At 40.8% G+C, this 19,335-nt stretch overlaps 2 protein-coding genes across 3 annotated transcripts in view; both read left to right on the forward strand.

Moving 5' to 3' along the window:
- The first annotated feature begins 2,664 nt into the window (after positions 1 to 2,664).
- Positions 2,665 to 15,034, forward strand: LOC120105427 (bifunctional levopimaradiene synthase, chloroplastic-like). Of its 2 annotated transcripts, none has more exons than XM_089928020.1 (7): positions 2,665 to 2,858; positions 3,118 to 3,209; positions 3,399 to 3,628; positions 3,941 to 4,116; positions 12,863 to 13,081; positions 13,909 to 14,044; positions 14,635 to 15,034. In XM_089928020.1, the coding sequence occupies exons 1-7, from the start codon at positions 2,671 to 2,673 to the stop codon at positions 15,013 to 15,015; spliced, it is 1,422 nt and encodes a 473-aa protein (XP_089784146.1). In that variant the 5' UTR covers positions 2,665 to 2,670; the 3' UTR covers positions 15,016 to 15,034. The 2 variants fall into 2 exon arrangements, with proteins under 2 accessions (XP_089784146.1, XP_089784145.1); XM_089928019.1 differs by lacking the exons at positions 12,863 to 13,081; positions 13,909 to 14,044; positions 14,635 to 15,034 and adding exons at positions 5,331 to 5,549; positions 6,060 to 6,195; positions 6,784 to 7,378.
- LOC103698991 (bifunctional levopimaradiene synthase, chloroplastic-like) overlaps positions 10,252 to 19,335 on the forward strand; it is a 36,443-nt gene continuing 27,359 nt past the window's right edge. The window contains exons 1-2 of the mRNA XM_089928023.1: positions 10,252 to 10,354; positions 10,618 to 10,709. Of these exons, the coding sequence (XP_089784149.1) occupies positions 10,272 to 10,354; positions 10,618 to 10,709 (175 nt within the window). The 5' untranslated portion in view covers positions 10,252 to 10,271. The remainder of the gene's footprint in view (positions 10,355 to 10,617; positions 10,710 to 19,335) is intronic.

Genomic DNA, 19,335 nt, shown 5'->3' on the forward strand with positions numbered 1-19,335 from the left:
TGACGTTTCCGGCGAGGATTCGAGGGAAGAACTCGGAGAAGCAACTCGAAATCGGTGGCAATTCCCGGCGATTCATGTGGTGGAAAACTGAGGAGGAGAAGGGGAGTTATATAGGCAAGATCTCTGAGTTTGATTTGAACTTGAACTGGCCTCGGGTAGCTACCTCTTCTGCCAGAATCGGGGAGGAACGGAGTCTTCTTCTCCGCTTGGACCGTGCCACTGTGCACGGTTGGGTTGGGCCTGGCCCCCTCCAGGCCGGCCCACAAGCCCACAGGACTGGGCTGCTCAAAGGTCGGGCTGGGCCTGGCCCCTTTGGGCCGGCCCATGGCCCCAATTTTTCTTTTTATTTTTTGGGTTATTACAGTTTTGGAAAGGAATGGTAGAGATCTGAGTAGAATGACAGGTGAAAGCAAGGTGAAAAGTCTCTTACCTAGGGTCCCCTAGCCAAGTTTATACAGAGGAGGGTGTTGATCTGTTGTGATTCCATTCGCACAATTTTCAGATGAGCTTTTATGCTTTTTCCCTATCTCTTGCCCTAGGCAATTACGACTTTCCTTATCCAGCGTGCCAAGATCATGCTGAGCTATAACTACCCTTGTTAATCATTTGAAGATTTGTTTGGCTATTGACTCCACATGGCACGTGCTACGCTCCTATTGATCAGTTTAACTGGCGGGCACGATTTCGGTGAGCGGCGAATCCGAGCATGACCTTTGGGGGACGTTTTCTGCAATGAAAAATAGGTCGTAGCCCACTCTTTGCTATGGTGCTCGTGACCTTCTAGTCCAAGTTATGGATCTCCAGCATCTCATCAGTATTGGAAAATATAACAATGCTTACCAGAAAGCGTCAATAAAATCCCTTCTTTCCTTGCCGATGCTTTTAAGCATTGTAATCTCCAAATGCTAATAAGCCGCGTTGATAAATTTTGGCGCGGTAGATAACTTACCGATACTTCTTCCTAGCATCGGCAAATAACATTCAGGATTAGCTCTTCTTCCTTAGTGTGGGAGGTGTTGCGATTTCAAAATGTACATGCATAAATTAGAATGATGAAGTGTCAAAGAAGAAATATTATATCTTAGACTCAGAACATAGGATCTATGACCAACAGATCAAGTAATTCAGACACTAAATTTATAACTGACCATGTCAAATATTAAGCATCGCTGACTGGATCTCCCTCCACAATTACCTGCTCAATTGCAGAAGTCTTCTGCATCAGTATTAAGCCATTGGAAACTATCGGTGCTTGAAATTGTTAATTGACACCAAATGGCATCACGCTGGTCATACATTGTTATAAACAATCATTTGTCACCATCTTCGTTGAAAAACCGATCGTCCTGGCCCAGGCTGGACGGAACATATCATCCCTGGCTACTTTTCAAGCAGAACCTGTTCATAGAGAGATTAATGAAGCTCACGTGTTGCTGAGCATTAAGGACCGGTTCGCTAGGAGTATACTTCTTCTGTACGTCGCCTTATTTTGATTGTCGATTTAGTGGGCGTGTAAATTCCAGACTGGTCAATGATAGTCTGATCAACGAAAAAAAATAAAAAAATCGTATGAACACCATTTTCTTTTGTTTTCTTGGCTACATATGGACGCTAATTTCACTTTGAGGTTGCCCACAAGAAAAAGAAAAAATGACACTCTTCGACGTAAGGGACGAGTGTTTAGACTTTAAACCCCGCGCTCGTGATTATATAGCAGGCAGCGAGGCATTACCTGGAGTCATACCAGCAGTAGATCAGAGGCCAGAGTAAGGAAAGAATTTTGAGTAGTATGGCTCTCCCCTGCTCCCTTGCTCAGCCTCCCGCTCCATCACTTCCGCGCTCTCTCACCCATCGCCCATCTGCCTTGGTATCGCTGCCAGAATCTCCGGGCCGCCACCTCCGTCAATCACTCTCCCTTTCACCTCAGCTTCTTCGCACGAGAAGAAGCACGCGCCATTCCTCGTTTGCCCTTCTAAGGCCGGAGGTCTCTCTCTCTCTCTAGCAGTAGAGCAAGATTTATTGAACCTCGAGATGCATGCCAGTTTATACTAATTAATTAAAAAAAAATGATACGTCAACTCCCATGTATGATTTATCTTATAACTAATATGGATTTGAGGAAACTAGATGCTTGCATTCTCGTTGCTTAGACTTGATTCACCTCCCCACCCAGCTAAGTAGGATGCCCTACAAAATAATGAACCTCCCAATGTTTGTAGAAGAGTTACCAAACATGACTTACTGTAACAACCCAAAATCTCACCCAAAATGGCTAGCTAGAAGGTATTATTTAGATTCCTTGATCCTGTATAAGTATGCAAGATCTTCTCGGCGAATAATCGATGTGGGATTAAATACACGCCTGCACGGGTCTTTACAGACTCCCCCAATTCAAGCCCTAATGTAGTGTTCCCTAGTCCACATAGGCTATGGGCCAAGTTCACTCTGATACCATTTGTAATAACTCATAACCTCACCGAAAAAGATTACTCCAAAAGTATTATTTGGATTTCTTGATCCCGTATAAGTACTCAATATCTATCCAGCAAATAACCGATGGAGGACTAAACACACGCCTGCACGGATCCTCACACTTATATAGGAGAAAGATGAGATATAGCTTTTTGTCGGACATGATCTTACCAACCTAGCCTCTTGCAGGAGGGCTTCATGCAGGAAGAGGAAACTGAGGAGGATCTGATTGGTGCAATAGAGGTGGAACTTGCATCCATTGAGACTTGTCTAATGGATACTACTGCTCTTTTTGAGGCTCTAATGTTAGTGGATTTGATGGAACGGCTTGGAATCCAAAGATACTTCGAACACCAAATCCGACGTATTTTACGCACAAGCTACATGTAAGTGCATCATGTTGGTATACATAAACGCACCTCGTGCCATGAGTGTATAAAGTGCCACCCAGCCAACTGTAGAGAAGGAAAATATGAGCCAGACTCTAAATCAACCAAAATCTGGCATCTAATAAAACAATTGTGTCATGAGATCATGACCACATCTTCAAAATTTCTTTTGAAGGTGGAGACTCCTATATATAAGATGCGGTCATCTCGTATTTACCTAAACAGCTCTGCACGTATTTATGTTTTTCAACTGCAGGCAATGGGATGATAAGTATGGGTTGAATGATGCAAAAGCCACACTATTAGCCTTTCGCTTGCTAAGGCTTCATGGCTACCCAGTCTCTGCAGGTATTGACGCGCGGCCTTTTTTCTCTGCTCAAATAATATCTGGATGGGAACTTGAGGGGCACACCCCGGTCCCTGCGAATTGCATGCTTGCTTGCAGGCCTAGCTGTGATGTATGCTTGTTCTTGTTCCAAGCCCATAAGCCCATATAACTCGGCTAATGAGATTGACCACTTCGATATCTATTTGCAGGTGTTCTTATGGCTTTAGAGGAGGGAAAAAAGAGCTTTTATGAATGTTTCTCCGTCGATTCACCAACCAATATATCAGCTATGTTGAACCTGTATAGATGCTCTCAGACAGGCTTCCCGTCTGAATCAAAAATCATGGGAGAAGCACAGGAATTTGCAAGGTCCCAACTCCTTAACGTCTTGTCAGAGGGGAACCCGACTCTGTTGCAGCCCAACAACCTTGGGATAGAGGTAAGACCCCCGCAAGCTGTTGCTGGAATATTGTTCTCAAAGCAAGGGAGGAAGATTGGTGTGTATATATATATATATATATATATATAGAATATTGCCTTCCATCCTTCTTTCCATATTTGTCCCTAGTAAGCAAACTTTTGCAATGTTTATGGAAAAGTGAAATTGCAACTATATGATGAACCTGTCCATGCACATGCTAAATAATAGAAGGTGGCCATGGCACTTAAATTCAAGTCATATTCTAATATCAAATGCCGGGATTTGACGTTTTTTAGCTTTATCTAATTTGCTTTAATTTGATTTGTCTAGGTAAATTTTGCACTGGAATTACCTCGCCAATGCCTCATGCCAAGATTAGAGTCAAGAAGCATTATAAAACAATTGTGGCCAGAAAATGAGAGTACAAGAAAATATTTAAAACTTGCAAAGTTGGACTTGCAAAAGTTGCAGAAGCTATATCAACAAGAGCTGGAGGAATTGGAGAGGTCAGTATGATAAGTCATATATTTTAAGGGATGCTAACTAATTAAGATCTAGGACATAGGATGAAAATAATAATTTCTTGCTAACCATATTCGCATTTGTCAACTGATATCTCTATCCTCACAATTAGGGATGGCAATGAGCTAGCTTAGGTCTTGATGAGATCAACTTGGGGTTGAGTCAAAAAAAAAAAACCTCAACCCATACCCAACCCATTCATTAATTTCAAAAGAATAAATCTAAAGCTATTTATTTTCGTAAAAACCAAAATTTACCTATCATCCTCAATCAGCACATTACTTATCAATTATAAATATTAATAAATAAAAGCGAAATAAATTTAAAAATTAGTTTTGTAGAATAGGACATCCAAAAAAAGTAAGAAAGTGAGAGAAGCAATTTAAGAGGAAAAAAAGATAAATCCTAGACATTCTATATTCTCCACCTTTTATTTATTATATTTTATTTATTTATTTAAATATTAATTATGCAATTTTTCTAATCATCCGAACCAATCTTCTAATAGAGCATGGTATATGATGTGGCTGCCACTAATTTTAGAAATTTGAGAATGAATCTTACTAGCCGGAATCTTATATCTAGAATAATCCATCCAATTCAAAATTTTTCTCAAAATCTTGATTGTGCACCTGCTTTCTAAATGCTTTGTTACTAAAAATATCTATATAATATTAACTTCTTCACCCATACTTGTACTTATTCTGGCAACTAATTGCTAGAATTTGAAGATTTATTTTCTCCTTGCATCGACTCACCAAGCCAATTAAGAGGATAAACCTAAGCCTGACCCATTTGTAATAGAATTGGTCTCAACTAATTCATACCTGGTCCATTTATTTTCTAATTTATCCCAACTAATTATATATCTGATCTAATTATATATAACAAGAGTTGTATATGTGTATGTGATTTTCTAGCAACATATAACCAAGATCTTGGAGAAAAGCTAAGATCAAGTACATATACAACATATTCTTTTAATTTGACAATATTATTTTGAGCCCTATCCTGTATTTGGAAGGAAGGTTCTCCTTTCATAACTTGGAGCGGTCACCAAGTGTTTGACTTAAGTAAATGGAAGATAGCAATGAAAATCATGATCTAGTGATTTTATCTAGACATCATCACATATTTTTATCTTCATCTTGTAGCTCTTTGCCATGGATATTTCGATATTCTGTGTTAACTTTTGCAGATGGTGGCAGCAATTTGGGTTTGATGAAATGAAACGTGGACGTAAGAGGCTTATACAAAGTTACTTTATAGTGGTACCAATTATCTATGAACCTCAATTTTCATCTTTTCGGCTAGCCTATACCAAGTGTATAGCTTTGATCACCATTCTTGATGATCTCTTTGATGACAAAAACTATGACCTTCAAGAACTTCGGCACTTCAACGAGGCTTTCAGGAGGTAAGTATATTTTATTGGTGATTCTGAGTTCCATAGATTTATATGCATTTTTCTTTTAAATAGTGAATTAACAAGCACCACTTTATTTCCACCTCCGGTGTAATTATTCCCACAACATTTTTTAAATCCATACCAAATTATCAAACGATCCTCCTTGTCGAATTTTTTTTAGTGCTTAACTTCTCCGTGCCTATTAACAGAACAACCACAATCTAGTTCTAGCCGACCCATGTCTGGGTTCCAATCAGCGTAGAGACTAGCTTAATTAGCATAACATCTTACCTTATCCTTTTTTTTAAAAAAAAAATTATTTTTGAGGAAAGCATAATCAATGCCATGGATTGATGTCAATTATCCATTTCTAGCACCCAGAGAGACACCTATACCAACAAGTTTGAACATGGAACCTCCTCTAATTGAAGGAAGGGTGCAATCATTAGGCTGTAAACCGATTTAGAATGTTTGGATTAAAGGCCTTTTCTATCATTCTTAATTTCTCTTCCATCCCAGGTGGGACTCATCTCTTATCAATGATCTTCCTCAACATAAGCTAGCATTCGAAGGCATAGACGGTACCTATCTAGAGCTGGCAGCAGAAGCCAACCGAGTTCAGGGTCGCGACATCCTTCCCATATTCAGGCATATGGTAAGTATGAATTTTCTCAATTAATCAATTTAGATGCTGAAAGCTAAGTTCTAGCAGGAGGACAATAACCCAAAGATTAGACATTCAGTCCTAATGACATTAGCCCAGGTCCATCAACGGCTTTGGCCGCACCTCTTTCCGACCTTTTTAAGAAGTCATTCGGCCAATTTAAAAGAAGAAATGAAATATAGCTAACGAGGTCTCGTATTAGTTTGGATTGGTTACATAATTCCTTTTCCTCTGTCCTTCTCTTTAACGGAAGAACAAAACTCTCCTTAAGTCTCTTTTTAAATAAAATCCCTGTCGATAAATTGCTGGACTTTCTAGTGTCCTAACAGTTTAAATGGGTCAGCACGCAAGTCTGGCCAACTGATCAACTAAAAAGCATTGGAATGAGTTATAGTTCAGCAGTTGCAACTGTCTTATATTTAGATTTCCATATTTCAAACATGAGAGATTTTTTAAAAACATATTTAATTGGAATATTTCTCATGTCATATCTTTGAACTAATTGAAGTCCTGAACCATATAGGCTCTCTCACAAGCACAACAATAGGCTTATATATCGTATGCATGCGTTCATTTCAGTGGGCAGATTTTGTAGCTTCCTTTCTAAAGGAAGCAGAATGGTTGCACGGCGAACGCATTCCGACCTACGAAGAATACATGCAATGCGCCAAGGACACTATTGGAACGAAAATAGTAACAGGGACATCTGCATTCTTTCTGGGAGAGAAGATCACAGATGAGATGCTCCGCCACATTGGTCCTGACTCACGCTTCATGCACGTCGCTGGAGTCGTATGCCGACTTTCCAATGATCTTGCCACCTTTTCGAGGGAGCTCGAGGAGGGAAAGCTGGCCAACGGGGTTGGCTGCTACATGAGGGACCACCCAGGCTGCACCGAGGAGGAAGCCATGGTAGGTGTCACCAATGCGATTGAGTTGGCCTGTCAGGAACTGGAGTGGGAGCTCTATCGATCAAGAGCAGGAGTGCCGGAGTTCTGTAGCCGTGCACTCCTGAGTAATGCTCGGGGTGCCCGTCTTCTTTACAGAAGGATGGATGGCTTTAGCAATTCCGATGAAGAATTCATGAAGCTCTTCCAAGATTTTATGTTTAACCCACTTGAATGAAGGCTTCTTGAGCCTGCAGCGAAGCAATGAATTCAGTGTTGGAATATCACCTCAAAAGAACTCAAATAAACCACAAGTAATTTTATTTCACTGAAACAACCAGTTCCGATGCGTACCTCTTCGATGTCGTTTCCTTTCGATCCATAATACAACAAATAGCACATGTAGTCAGGTCCGAGGCGTGTAGTCACTGTCCTTGAAAGAGATTCGCCTCCTTACGTACACTGGATTCTAGCGATCCCTCTCCAAGATACAACGGACCATTGAATTTGTAGACATGTACAGTACTACAAAGTCTCTTGAACTCGGCAGGGTAGGAGATGAATAAATGATAGAGAAAGAAAGAAAACAGGGCTTGAAAGGCCGTATTTTTTTTTCTTTTTTTTTTTGAAATCATGAAGAAAACCAAGAAAATATCACTGCTAGGAAGATCAGAATCAGAGAGCCTGTCTCTCTCCCTCTCGGTTACTTTTTGGGCTTCACATAAAAAGAGATTGGAGCCCAATGTCTCTCTATTCAAGACGGTTTTGAAACTGCCGTCCGTTGATTTCTTCAATGGGCAGAGCAATCAAGTTGATAGCTGTTGAGTTCTTCAACGGGAAAGACTTTAAGGATCAGTTTAAATGACAGGCAATAAAGGTTTGTAACGGTTGCTCTCAAATTTCAAAAAAACTTCTTACATTCCCCACCATTTTTGACATTTCAAAAAAATTTGAGATAATTTTGAAAATGACAGAAATTTTGAAAATTCAAAGTACGAGCAATCAGTACACTTAGCTTTCGATGAAAGGTGTCTTCCGGACTTGAACCTTCATCTAGTTGGTATTTCGCCATCCACACCAGTCCGAAGTGAACAAAGTCTTGAACTTGGACTTTATGTATAGTTTTGAGAATATGGAACAACTAAGAGTTGACCCTGCATGTGAGTTCCATCGGGGTAGCGCATTACGACCGTGCGCAGGTATCTTATTTTGTGAGTGTCTCTTAGAGAACAAGCCTTAATTCTCTATTTAACTGCGGCCCCACAGTCACACTCATATCGGTGATATCTTCAAGGATATACTGCAACTTTATATCTTCCTATAATAGCCTTGATATCATTAAGACATTATGCCATCCTCTTATCTAGTGCAGTTGAGCACTTGCTCCATAGAGATGGATAGTGAACCGAGTTCACTTTAAATTTGGTGCTCCTACCAGCCACTCAGTCAGCTTGTTTGTCCCATTGAACCTACATCTTGGGATCTCCAGTCAGATAGGTTGGATTGCCGCTGACGGTGACTCAAAAATAGACTTTAAACCCATCTCCCTCGAAGCATATTGAACTTGTCCTCTCAACAAGCCCTTGGTCAGATGATTTGCCAAGTTCTTCACTAATTTAATATAACTTAAAGTTATAACTCCAGTAAAGATGAGCTTCCTTAAAATTTTATATCGAAGCTCAATGTGCCTAGACGACTTCGAGTTGTGATTTTTACTTTTCACTTTTGTTATAGTCGCCTGATTATCACAGTTAATTAGAATAGCAGGAATAGACTTATCCATCATGGGAATATCTGATAACAGACCCCTTAGCCAATCTGCTTCTCCACCAGCTAACTCTAAGGCTACCATCTCAGCCTCCATGGTGGATCTAGTAATCAAGATCTGTTTAGAAGATTTTCAAGCGACTGCACCACTACCTAGTGTAAAAACAAATCCACTAGTGGCCTTGGTGTCTACGGAATCAGAGATCCAGTTAGCATCACTATACCCTTCTAGTATAGTGGAAAAACCAGAATAATATATCCCATAGTTAATAGTACCCTTCAAATATTTAAGAAGTCTTTCTATTGCATCCCAATGTGTCTTATCGGGATTACTGGTGTATCTACTTAGTTTTCCTACAGCGTAGGAGAAATTTGGTCTTGTACAGTTAGACAAATACATAAGATTTCCAATTAATTGAGAATACTTTAATTGGAAAACATTGTCCCCACCATTTTTTTTTAATTTTATACTAGGATCATATGGGGTGCTAAGTGGCTTGTAATTTTCGTACCCAAATTTTTTTAACACCTTTTCAACATAGTAAAATTGACTCAGAACAATCTCATTTTGTGTCATTATAATTCTGATTCCTAAGATTACTTTAGCTAACCCTAGATCTTTCATCTCAAAATTGTCACCTAAATATTTCTTCGCTTCTGAAATTGTGACATGTTCATTACCAAAAATTAAAATATCATCTACATATAAACATAGGATAATAACAGACCTATCAAATATTTTCCAATATACACATTTATCAAAGTCACAAATGTTAAAGCCATATGATAAAATGACTTGGTCAAACTTTTCATGCCACTGTTTAGGAGCTTGTTTTAATCCATATAAAGATTTAACTAGCTTGCACACTTTTTTCTCTTGACCAGAAACTACAAAACCTTCTTGCTACTTCATATAAATTTCTTCATCTAACTCACCATTAAGAAAGGTGGTTTTCACATCCATCTGATGGATTTCAAGTTTATATGATGCTGCCAGCGCTATAAGCACTCGAACTATAGTTATTCTGATGACTGGAGAATAAGTGTCAAAATAGTCCATTCCTTCCTTTTGACTAAAACCTTTAGCAACTAATCTAGCTTTGTATTTTCCAATAGATCCATCAGGATTTTGTTTTGTTGTAAAGATCCATTTGCATCCTAGTGGTCTAGACCCTGGAGGTAAGTCGGTTAACACCCATGTATTGTGTGAAAGGATTAATTCCATCTCACTTTTAATGGCTTCCTCCCATAGAGGTGCATCACTAGATTTCATCGCTTCAGTATATGTCAAAGGTTCATCTTCAACAAGGAATATGTAAAAGTCATCTCCTAGGTTTTTCTCTATCCTAGAGGTGGAACTAGCATCCATTGAAACTTGTCTAATGGAATGCTGCTGCTCTTTTTGAGGCTCTGATGTTGGTGGATTTGATGGAACGGCTTGGAATCCAAAGATACTTCGAACACCAAATCCGACGTATTTTATGCACAAGCTACATGTAAGTGCATCGATCGTGTTAGTATATATAAACGCACCTCGTGCCATGAGTGCATAAAGTGCCACCCAGCCAACTGTAGAGAAGGAAAATATGAACCAGACTTTAAATCAACAAAAATCTGGCATCTAATAAAACAATTGTGTCATGAGATCATGACCACATCTTCAAAATTTCTTTTGAAGGTGGAGACTCCTATATATAAGGTGCGGTCATCTCGTATTTACCTAAACAGCTCTGCACGTAATTATGTTTTTCAACTGCAGGCAATGGGATGATAAGTATGGGTTGAATGATGCAAAAGCCACAGTATTAGCCTTTCGCTTGCTAAGGCTTCATGGCTACCCAGTCTCTGCAGGTATTGGCCTTTTTTCTCTGCTCAAATAATATCTGGATGGGAACTTGAGGGGCACACCCCGGTCCCTGCGAATTGCATGCTTGCTTGCAGGTCTAGCTGTTCTTGTTCCAAGCCCATATGCCAATATAACTCAACTAATGAGATTGACCACTTCGATATCTATGTGCAGGTGTCCTTATGGCTTTAGAGGAGGGAAAAAGGAGCTTTTATGAATGTTTCTCCGTCGATTCACCAACCAATTTATCAGCTATGTTGAACCTGTATAGATGCTCTCAGACAGGCTTCCCGTCTGAATCAAAAATCATGGGAGAAGCACAGGAATTTGCAAGGTCCCAACTCCTTAACGTCTTGTCAGAGGGAAACCCAACTCTGTTGCAGCCCAACAACCTTGGGATGGAGGTAAGACACCCCCAAGCTGTCGCCGGAATATTGTTTTCAAAGCAAGGGAGGAAGATTGGTGTATATATATATATATATATATATATATAATATATATATATATATATATATATATATATATATATATATATATATATATATATATATATATATATATATATATATATATATAGAATATTGCCTTCCATCCTTCTTTCCATATTTTTTCCTAGTAAGCAAACTTTTGCAATGTTTATGGAAAAGTGAAATTGCAACTATATGATGAACCTGTCCACATTTAGGTACTGCTAGCAGCACTATTTTAACCATTTGTACCCGACATCAAATTAAATATCATGTTCCATAGAAGGTGGCCATGACACTTATTTTCAAATCATATTCTAATATCAAATGCCGGGATTTGACGTTTTTTAGCTTTATCTAATCCACTTTAATCTGATTTGTCTTGGTAACTTTTGCATTGGAATTACCTCACCGACGCCTCATGGCAAGATTAGAGTCAAGAAGCCTTATAAAACAATTGTGGCCAGGAAATGAAAGTACAAGAAAATATTTAAAACTTGCAAAGTTGGACTTGCAAAAGTTGCAGAAGCTATATCAATAAGAGCTGAAGGAATTGGAGAGGTCAGTATGATAAGTCATATATTTTAAGGGATGCTAACTAATGAAGATCTAGGCCATAGATGAAAATAATAATTGCTTGCCAACTGTATTCGCATCTTTCAAAGGACATCTCTATCCTCACAATTAGGGTTGGCAATGAGCCATCTTAGGTCTTGATGAGATCAAACTTGGGGTTGAGTCAAAAAAAAAACCTCAACCTATTCATAATTAATTTCAAAAGAATAAATCTAAAGCTATTTATTTTCATACAAACCCATATACAACTATCATCCTCAATCAGCACATTACTTATCAATTATAAATATTAATAAATAAAAGCAAAATAAACTTAAAAATAAGTTATGTTGAATAGGACATCTAAAAATGTAAGAAAGTGAGAGAAGAAATTTAAGAGGAAAAAATGATAAATCCTAGACATGCTATATTTTCTACTTTTATTTATTTTCTTAAATATTATTTATGCAATTTTTCTAATCATCTGAACCAATCTTCTAATAGAGCATGGTATATGATGTGGCTGCCACTAATTTTAGAAACTTGAGAATGAATCTTACTAGCCGGAATCTCATATCTAGAATAATCCATCCGGTTCAAAACTTTTCTCAAAATCTTGATTGTGCACCTGCTTTCTAAATGCATTGTTACTAAAAATATCTATATAATATTAACTTCTTTGCACCCATACTTGTACTTATTCTGGCAACTAAACCTAAGTCTGACCCATTTGTAATAGAATTGGTCTCAACTAATTCATACCTGATCGATCCATTTATTTTCTAATTTATCCCAACTAATTATATATCTGATCTAATTATATATAAAAAGAGTTGTACATGTGTATGTGATTTTCTAGCAACATATAACCAAGATCTTGGAGAAAACCTAAGATCAAGTACATATACAACATATTCTTTTAATTTGACAATATTTTTTTGAGCCCTATCCTGTATTTCGAAGGAAGGTTCTCCTTTCATAACTTGGAGCGGTCACCAAGTGTTTGACTCAAGTAAATGGAAGATAGCAATGAAAATCATGATTTAGTATTTTATCTAGACATCATCACTTATTTTTATCTTCATCTTGTAGCTCTTTGCCTTGGATATTTCGATATTCTGCTTTAGCTTTTGCAGATGGTGGCAGCGATTTGGGTTTGATGAAGTGAAATGTGGACGTAAGAGGCTTGGACAAAGTTACTTTGTAGTGGCACCAACTATCTATGAACCTCAATTTTCATCTTTTCGGCTAGCCTATGCTAAGGGAGCAGTCTTGATCACCATTCTTGATGATCTCTTTGATGACAAAAGCAATGACCTTCAAGAACTTCGGCGCCTCAACGAGACTTTCACGAGGTAAGTATATTTGACCCCAAACCAACCATTTCAATGAAATGATTGGAAACACCAACTCAAGATTTGAACCTAAAATGTTATCGACTTGGAGGAGGCAGCCCAGTTTCTCAGCATGCTAGTGTTTCATGCTTAGCAAAGTTGGTCTTTGGATGGTCTTCTTATCCAATTGCTAGGAGAATGTTAGCATATTGTTTTTCTCATAGAAGTTGTTCAACACATGGAGAAATTTTCATGTCAATAATGATCTCATGCAAATCACCTACTTTGCCACAATTATAAAGCAAAGAGTTTGGGAGGATGACTAACTTCAGAAGTCCCTGTCTCCATTCAAACTTTTGATAACTACTAATACTCTTCTATAGATTTATACATATTTTTCTTTTAAATAATGAATTAACAAGCACCACTTTATTTCCACCTCTGGTGTAATTATTCCCACAACATTTTTTTAAATCCATACTAAATTATCAAATGTTCCTCCGTGTCGAATATTTTCTAGTGCTTAACTTCTCCTAGCCTATTAACAACAACCACAATCTAGTTCTAGCCCTGACCCATGTCTGGGTTCCAATCAGCGTAGAGACTAGCTTAGCTTAACTCTTTTTTTTTTAAATTTTATTTTTTGAGGAACGTATGATCGATGCCATGGATTGATGTCAATTATCTATTTCTAGCTATTTCTAGCACCCAGGGAAACACCTATCAACAAGTTTGAACATGGTACCTCCTCTAATTGAAGGAAGGGTGCAATTATTAGGCTATAAACCGATTTAGAGTGTTTGGATTAAAGGCTTTTTTTATCATTCTTAATTTCTCTTCCATGCCAGGTGGGACTCATCTCTTATCAATGATCTTCCTCAACACAAGCTAGTATTCGAAGGCATAGACGGTACCTATCTAGAGCTGGCAGCAGAAGCCAACCGAGTTCAGGGTCGCGACATCCTTCCCATATTCAAGCATATGGTAAGTATGAATTTTCTTAATTAATCAATTTAGATGCTGAAAGCTAAGTTCTAGCAGGAGGACAATAACCCAAAGATTAGACATTCTGTCCTAATGACATTAGCCCAGGTCCATCAAAGGCTTTGGCCGCACCTCTTTCCGACATTTTTAAGAAGTCATTCGACCAATTTAAAAGAAGAAATGAAATAACTAACGAGGTCTCGTATTAATTTGGATTGGTTACATAATTCCTTTTCCTCTGTCCTTCTCTTTAACCAAAGAAAAAGAAGAACCTCTCCTTAAGTCTCTTTTTAAATAACATCCCTGTCGATAAATTGCTGGACTTTCTAGTGTCCCAGCAATTAAACGGGTCAGCACGCAAGTCTGGCCAACTGATCGACTTAAAAGCATTGGAGTGAGTTATAGTTCAGCAGTTGCAGCTGTCTTATATTTAGATTTCCATATTTCAAACATGAGAGATTTTTCTAAGAAATATTTAATTGGAATATTTCTCATGTCATATCTTTGAACTAATTGAAGTCCTGAACCATATAGGCTCTCTCACAAGCACAACAATAGGCTTATATATCGTATGCATGCATTCATTTCAGTGGGCAGAGTGTGCAGCTTGCTTTCTAAAGGAAGCAGAATGGATGCACAGCGAACGCATTCCGACCTACGAAGAATACATGCAATGCACCAAGGTCTCTATTGGAGCGAAAATAATAACATGGACATCTGCATTCTTGCTGGGAGAGAAGATCACAGATGAGATGCTCCGCCACATTGGTCCTGACTCACGCTTCACGGACCTCGTTTCCGTCGTTTGCCGACTTTCCAATGATCTTGCCTCCTCTTCGAGGGAGCTCGAGGAGGGAAAGTTGACCACGGGGGTTGGCTGCTACATGAGGGACCACCCAGGCTGCACCCAGGAGGAAGCCGTGGTAGGTCTCGCCAATGTGATTGAGTTGGCCTGTCAGTATAAACCTTGAAGGAGACGAACAGAATAGGAAGAAGAAGAAACAGAGATGAAGAAGAAAACGTTTCAGTCAGTGGATTAAAATATTCTCCCGTTACACCGTTCTCGTCCACAGTAGTCTATTTAAATAGGTTACAGAGGTTGTTGTGATAAGAAACAGAATTTGTTATTTAGGTGGGATGCCGTTGGGGTTCAGATGGCCGATGACGATGGCTCCCACGATCGGAGGAATCAGGATCTTCAACATGCTCCCGCAAACTCAACGGGAGAGGGCGGACGTTGAGTTTGGAGCGCAGACAATGGCAACGAGCCGTGGAGAGAGGCTTAGTCAGAGCATCGGCAAGCTGATCGCGGCTGGAGAGGAAACGCACAAGAAGTTGGCGTTGAGCAACTTTCTCGCGAACAAAATGAAAATCCAGTTCAATGTGCTTGGTGCGAGCATGATAAACGGGATTGGAGGAAAGGTAGGTGGCTCCAATATTATCGCACCAGATCGTCGGAACTGGTAGCTTGGTGAGTCCCAACTCATGGAGCAAGTAGCCCAGCCATTGAAGTTCAGCAGAGCCATTGGCAAGAGCTTTATACTCTGCTTCAGTAGAGCTACGGGCGACAGTAGCTTGCTTCTTACAACTCCAAGAAATGAGATTAGTGCCAAGATAGATGCAATATGCACTGATAGAGCGACGATCATCCTTATCACCCGCCCAATCAGCATCAGTGAAGGCATGCAACTGAAGTGATGAACACGGTGAAATAATGAGGCCGAAGGAGATGGAGGACTTCAAGTACCGGAGGATGCGTTTGACAGCTTGCCAATGGGATTGCAATGGGCGATGCATATATTTGCAGACAGAATGCACAGAGAAAGCAATATCAGGCCGAGTAATGGAGAGATACTGGAGTCCCCCAACAATGCTGCGATATAATAGTGGATCCTCAAAGGGAGTGCCATCATAGGCCGAGAGAGAACAATTGGAGGCCATTGGTGTCAAGCAAGGCTTAGCCAGATCCATGCGGCTGCGATGAAGAAGGTCGGCAATGTACTGACGTTGAGAAAGAAATAGACCAGAGGTAGTACGGAGGACCTCAACACTAAGAAAGAAACCGAGGTCCCCAAGATCCTTTACTGCAAACTCAGTCCGTAGAGAAGAAAGAAGAGAGGAGACCATGGCAGGATTGGAACCAGTGATGAGAATATCATCAACGTAGATTAAAACACAGAGCAGCCCAGTAGTGCGGCGAAGAATGAACAAGGAAGCATCCGCGGTAGAGGCAACAAACCCAAGGGCAAGTAGGCGATCACTCAAGCGAGAGAACCACGCTCGAGGCGCCTGACGGAGACCATAGATAGATCTATGCAGGCGACAAACATGATCTGGGAGATGTGGATGAAGGAACCCCGGCGGTTGAGCCATGTATACTTCCTCAGCAAGATGACCATGAAGAAAAGCATTCTGAATATCGATCTGCCGGATACACCAGTTAGAACCGAGAGCAAGAGAGAGCACCAGACGTATTGTAGAAGGCTTTACAACTGGACTAAACGTCTCAGTAAAGTCAACGCCTTCTTGTTGATGATAGCCTTTGGCCACGAGACGCGCTTTATAGCGATCAAGGCTGCCATCAGCTCGACGCTTGAGTTTGAAGACCCATTTGCAGCCTACAACATTGTAGTGAGGACGAGCAGGAACCAAAAGACCATGTGCCATTGCGTAAGAGAGCATCAAACTCGCGATTCATAGCCTCGCGCCAGGAAGAGTGCTTAACAGCTTCAGTGTAGCAGGAAGGCTCACGGAGAGCCAGAGTACTCAGTAGGGCCTTCGGCAATGGGTAGCGGATAGTGCCATCTGTTGGAAGACGTGGCTTGAACACATTGTTCTTTGCCCGGGTGATCATACCATGAGTGCCAGAGGAAGCACAAATAGGCACTGGCGGCGCAGTGGAACCAGAGAGGTCAGCAGCAGGGGGTGCAGGGTTGTCATCGGCGGGAGCCACCACGGTATGGACAGAGGTATCAGTGGGCACAGAGGATCTGAGAGAGGGCAACTCGCGAGATGCAGAAGTACGCAGAGAAAACGGAAGGTGAGAGGGAAGATAAACAAAGGAAGAAGCAGCCGGAGAAACAGGGACCTGCTTAGAGATGGCGAGAGGAAATACGGTCTCATCAAAAACCACGTGCCGAGAGATATAGATGCGTCCGGTGACTAAGTCGGCACACTTATAACCATGATGCAGTGGACTGTAACCAAGAAATAAGCATGTTTGGGAGCGATAGTCCATCTTATGGCGATTGTAAGGACGCAGATTGGGCCAACAGGCGCACCCAAAAACACGAAGAAAAGAATAATCTGGCAGCACGCCGAAGAGCTGTTCATAAGGGGATCGCTGTAATAAGACTGGTGTTGGAAGACGATTAATAAGATAAATAGCAGTAATGAATGCATCTTCCCAGTAATGCAATGGAAGAGAGGCCCTAGCCAAGAGAGAGAGACCCATCTCAACGATCTGGCGATGACGCCGCTCGACAGATCTCATTTGATGATGGGAATGAGGGCAAGCTAGGCGATGTTGGATACCACAAGAAGCAAAATAGCGATGTAGGCGTCGGTATTCACCTCCCCAATCAGTTTGGATAGCCTTAATTTTCCGAGTGAACTGTCGCTCAACAAGGGATTGAAAACGGTTTAAAATATTCTCAACATCAGACCGCAGCTTAATAGGAAAAAGCCAGATATATTTGGTGCAATCATCAACAAAACTAACATAATAGCGAGAGCCAGTTGTAGAGAGGACAGAAGAAGGTCCCCAGACATCACTGAATATAAGATCCAAAGGTTGCAAAGATTTATGCACTGATTTTTTAAAAGGTAAACAATGGCTCTTAGCCATCTGACACTCACTACAAACACGAGGAGCAGTGTTTGAAGACACCAGACGGGGAACTCGGGAGAGAATCCGTCGAACAGTGGGGTAGGCCGCATGACCAAGACGGCGATGCCAATCATGGAAGGAAACACGAACACCAGCGAACGCCCATTTCGGTGGGAAGCTTGATGAGGAGGAGAAGCAGTACAGACCATTACGCAGAGGACCTCGATGCAGGATGTTCCCCAAGCAATCCTTAATCAGGAAATAAGAAGCATGAAATTCAAAAGAAACATTATTGTCCTTCGCAAACTGTTAAACGGACAGTAGATTCTTCTGGATATCAGGAACTAAAAGGATTTTATCAAGAAGGAAGGAGGTACGGGATGTGGAAAGAGTAGAAGAGCCAATACGAGAGATGTGCAAACCTGCACCATTGCCGACCTGAATCTGATCATCCCCAGAATACTCATCATTACGGATAGTAAGATTGTTCATGTCCGCAGTTAAGTGATGTGTGGCACCTATATCCGGATGCCAATCAAGGGAAGAAGAGCTGTTAGATGCCGCAACCATCGCATGGGCAGAGTTCTGCACAGTGGGAGAAGAAGAAGAAACACCCTGCAGAGAAGGATCAAAACGACGATAGCATTGTAACGCACTGTGACCGAGTTTATTGCAAATTTGGCAGACAGGACGAGAGGAATGACTGCGTCCTCTAGAGGCATACTGGGACGCAGGAAAATAACCACCATTTCCACGGTTGTTGCCACGTCCTCTAGAGCGATAAAAATGATTGTTGCCACGACGATTTCCGGTGCCATAGCCACGGAACAGAGAGGAGGAATGCCGAGTAGCAACGTGTGCAGATGGTTCAGTAACATCAGCAAGAGAAGAGGGCTGATTTTGGTGTATGAGGCGGGATTCATGAGTGAGAAGATGACAGTAGAGCTCCTCAAGGGATGGTGGATCAAGCCGAGTTGTGACAGATGTAACAAACGGATCGTAGTCCGATCCGAGACCAGCAAGTAAGTAGCTTTGAAGGTCATCAGTGCTTAACGAGTGACCAGCCGAAGCAAGTTCATCGGAGATTTTCTTCAGGTTGAGGAAGTAATCAGTGATAGAGAGATTACCTTTCTTCAAGCTTGCCAACCGGGTGCGCAATTGCACGACCCGTGCGCGAGAATGGGAAGCAAAGCTCCTCTCCAAGGCTTGCCAGACTTCATGGGAGGTGGTATATCCAATGATTTGGGCAAGAATACCTTCTGAAAGAGAGGACATAAGAGTGCTCAGGATAAGTTGATCCTGTTTGACCCATTGATGAAAGGCAGGATTGGGAATCCGGGAACTCTCTGACTCATCATTCGAAGACGAAAGTAGCCAAGGGGATGGTGCCTCGATTGATCCATCGAGGAAACCAAACACATCTTGTCCCCGGAAGTATGGAACCATTTGAGCCTTCCAAAGA

Source organism: Phoenix dactylifera, chromosome 17 (assembly GCF_051530095.1).
Source record: "Phoenix dactylifera cultivar Ajwa chromosome 17, Ajwa_hap1_PhDact_Kaust_v1.1, whole genome shotgun sequence".
In the NCBI taxonomy this organism is placed as follows: Eukaryota; Viridiplantae; Streptophyta; class Magnoliopsida; order Arecales; family Arecaceae; genus Phoenix; species Phoenix dactylifera.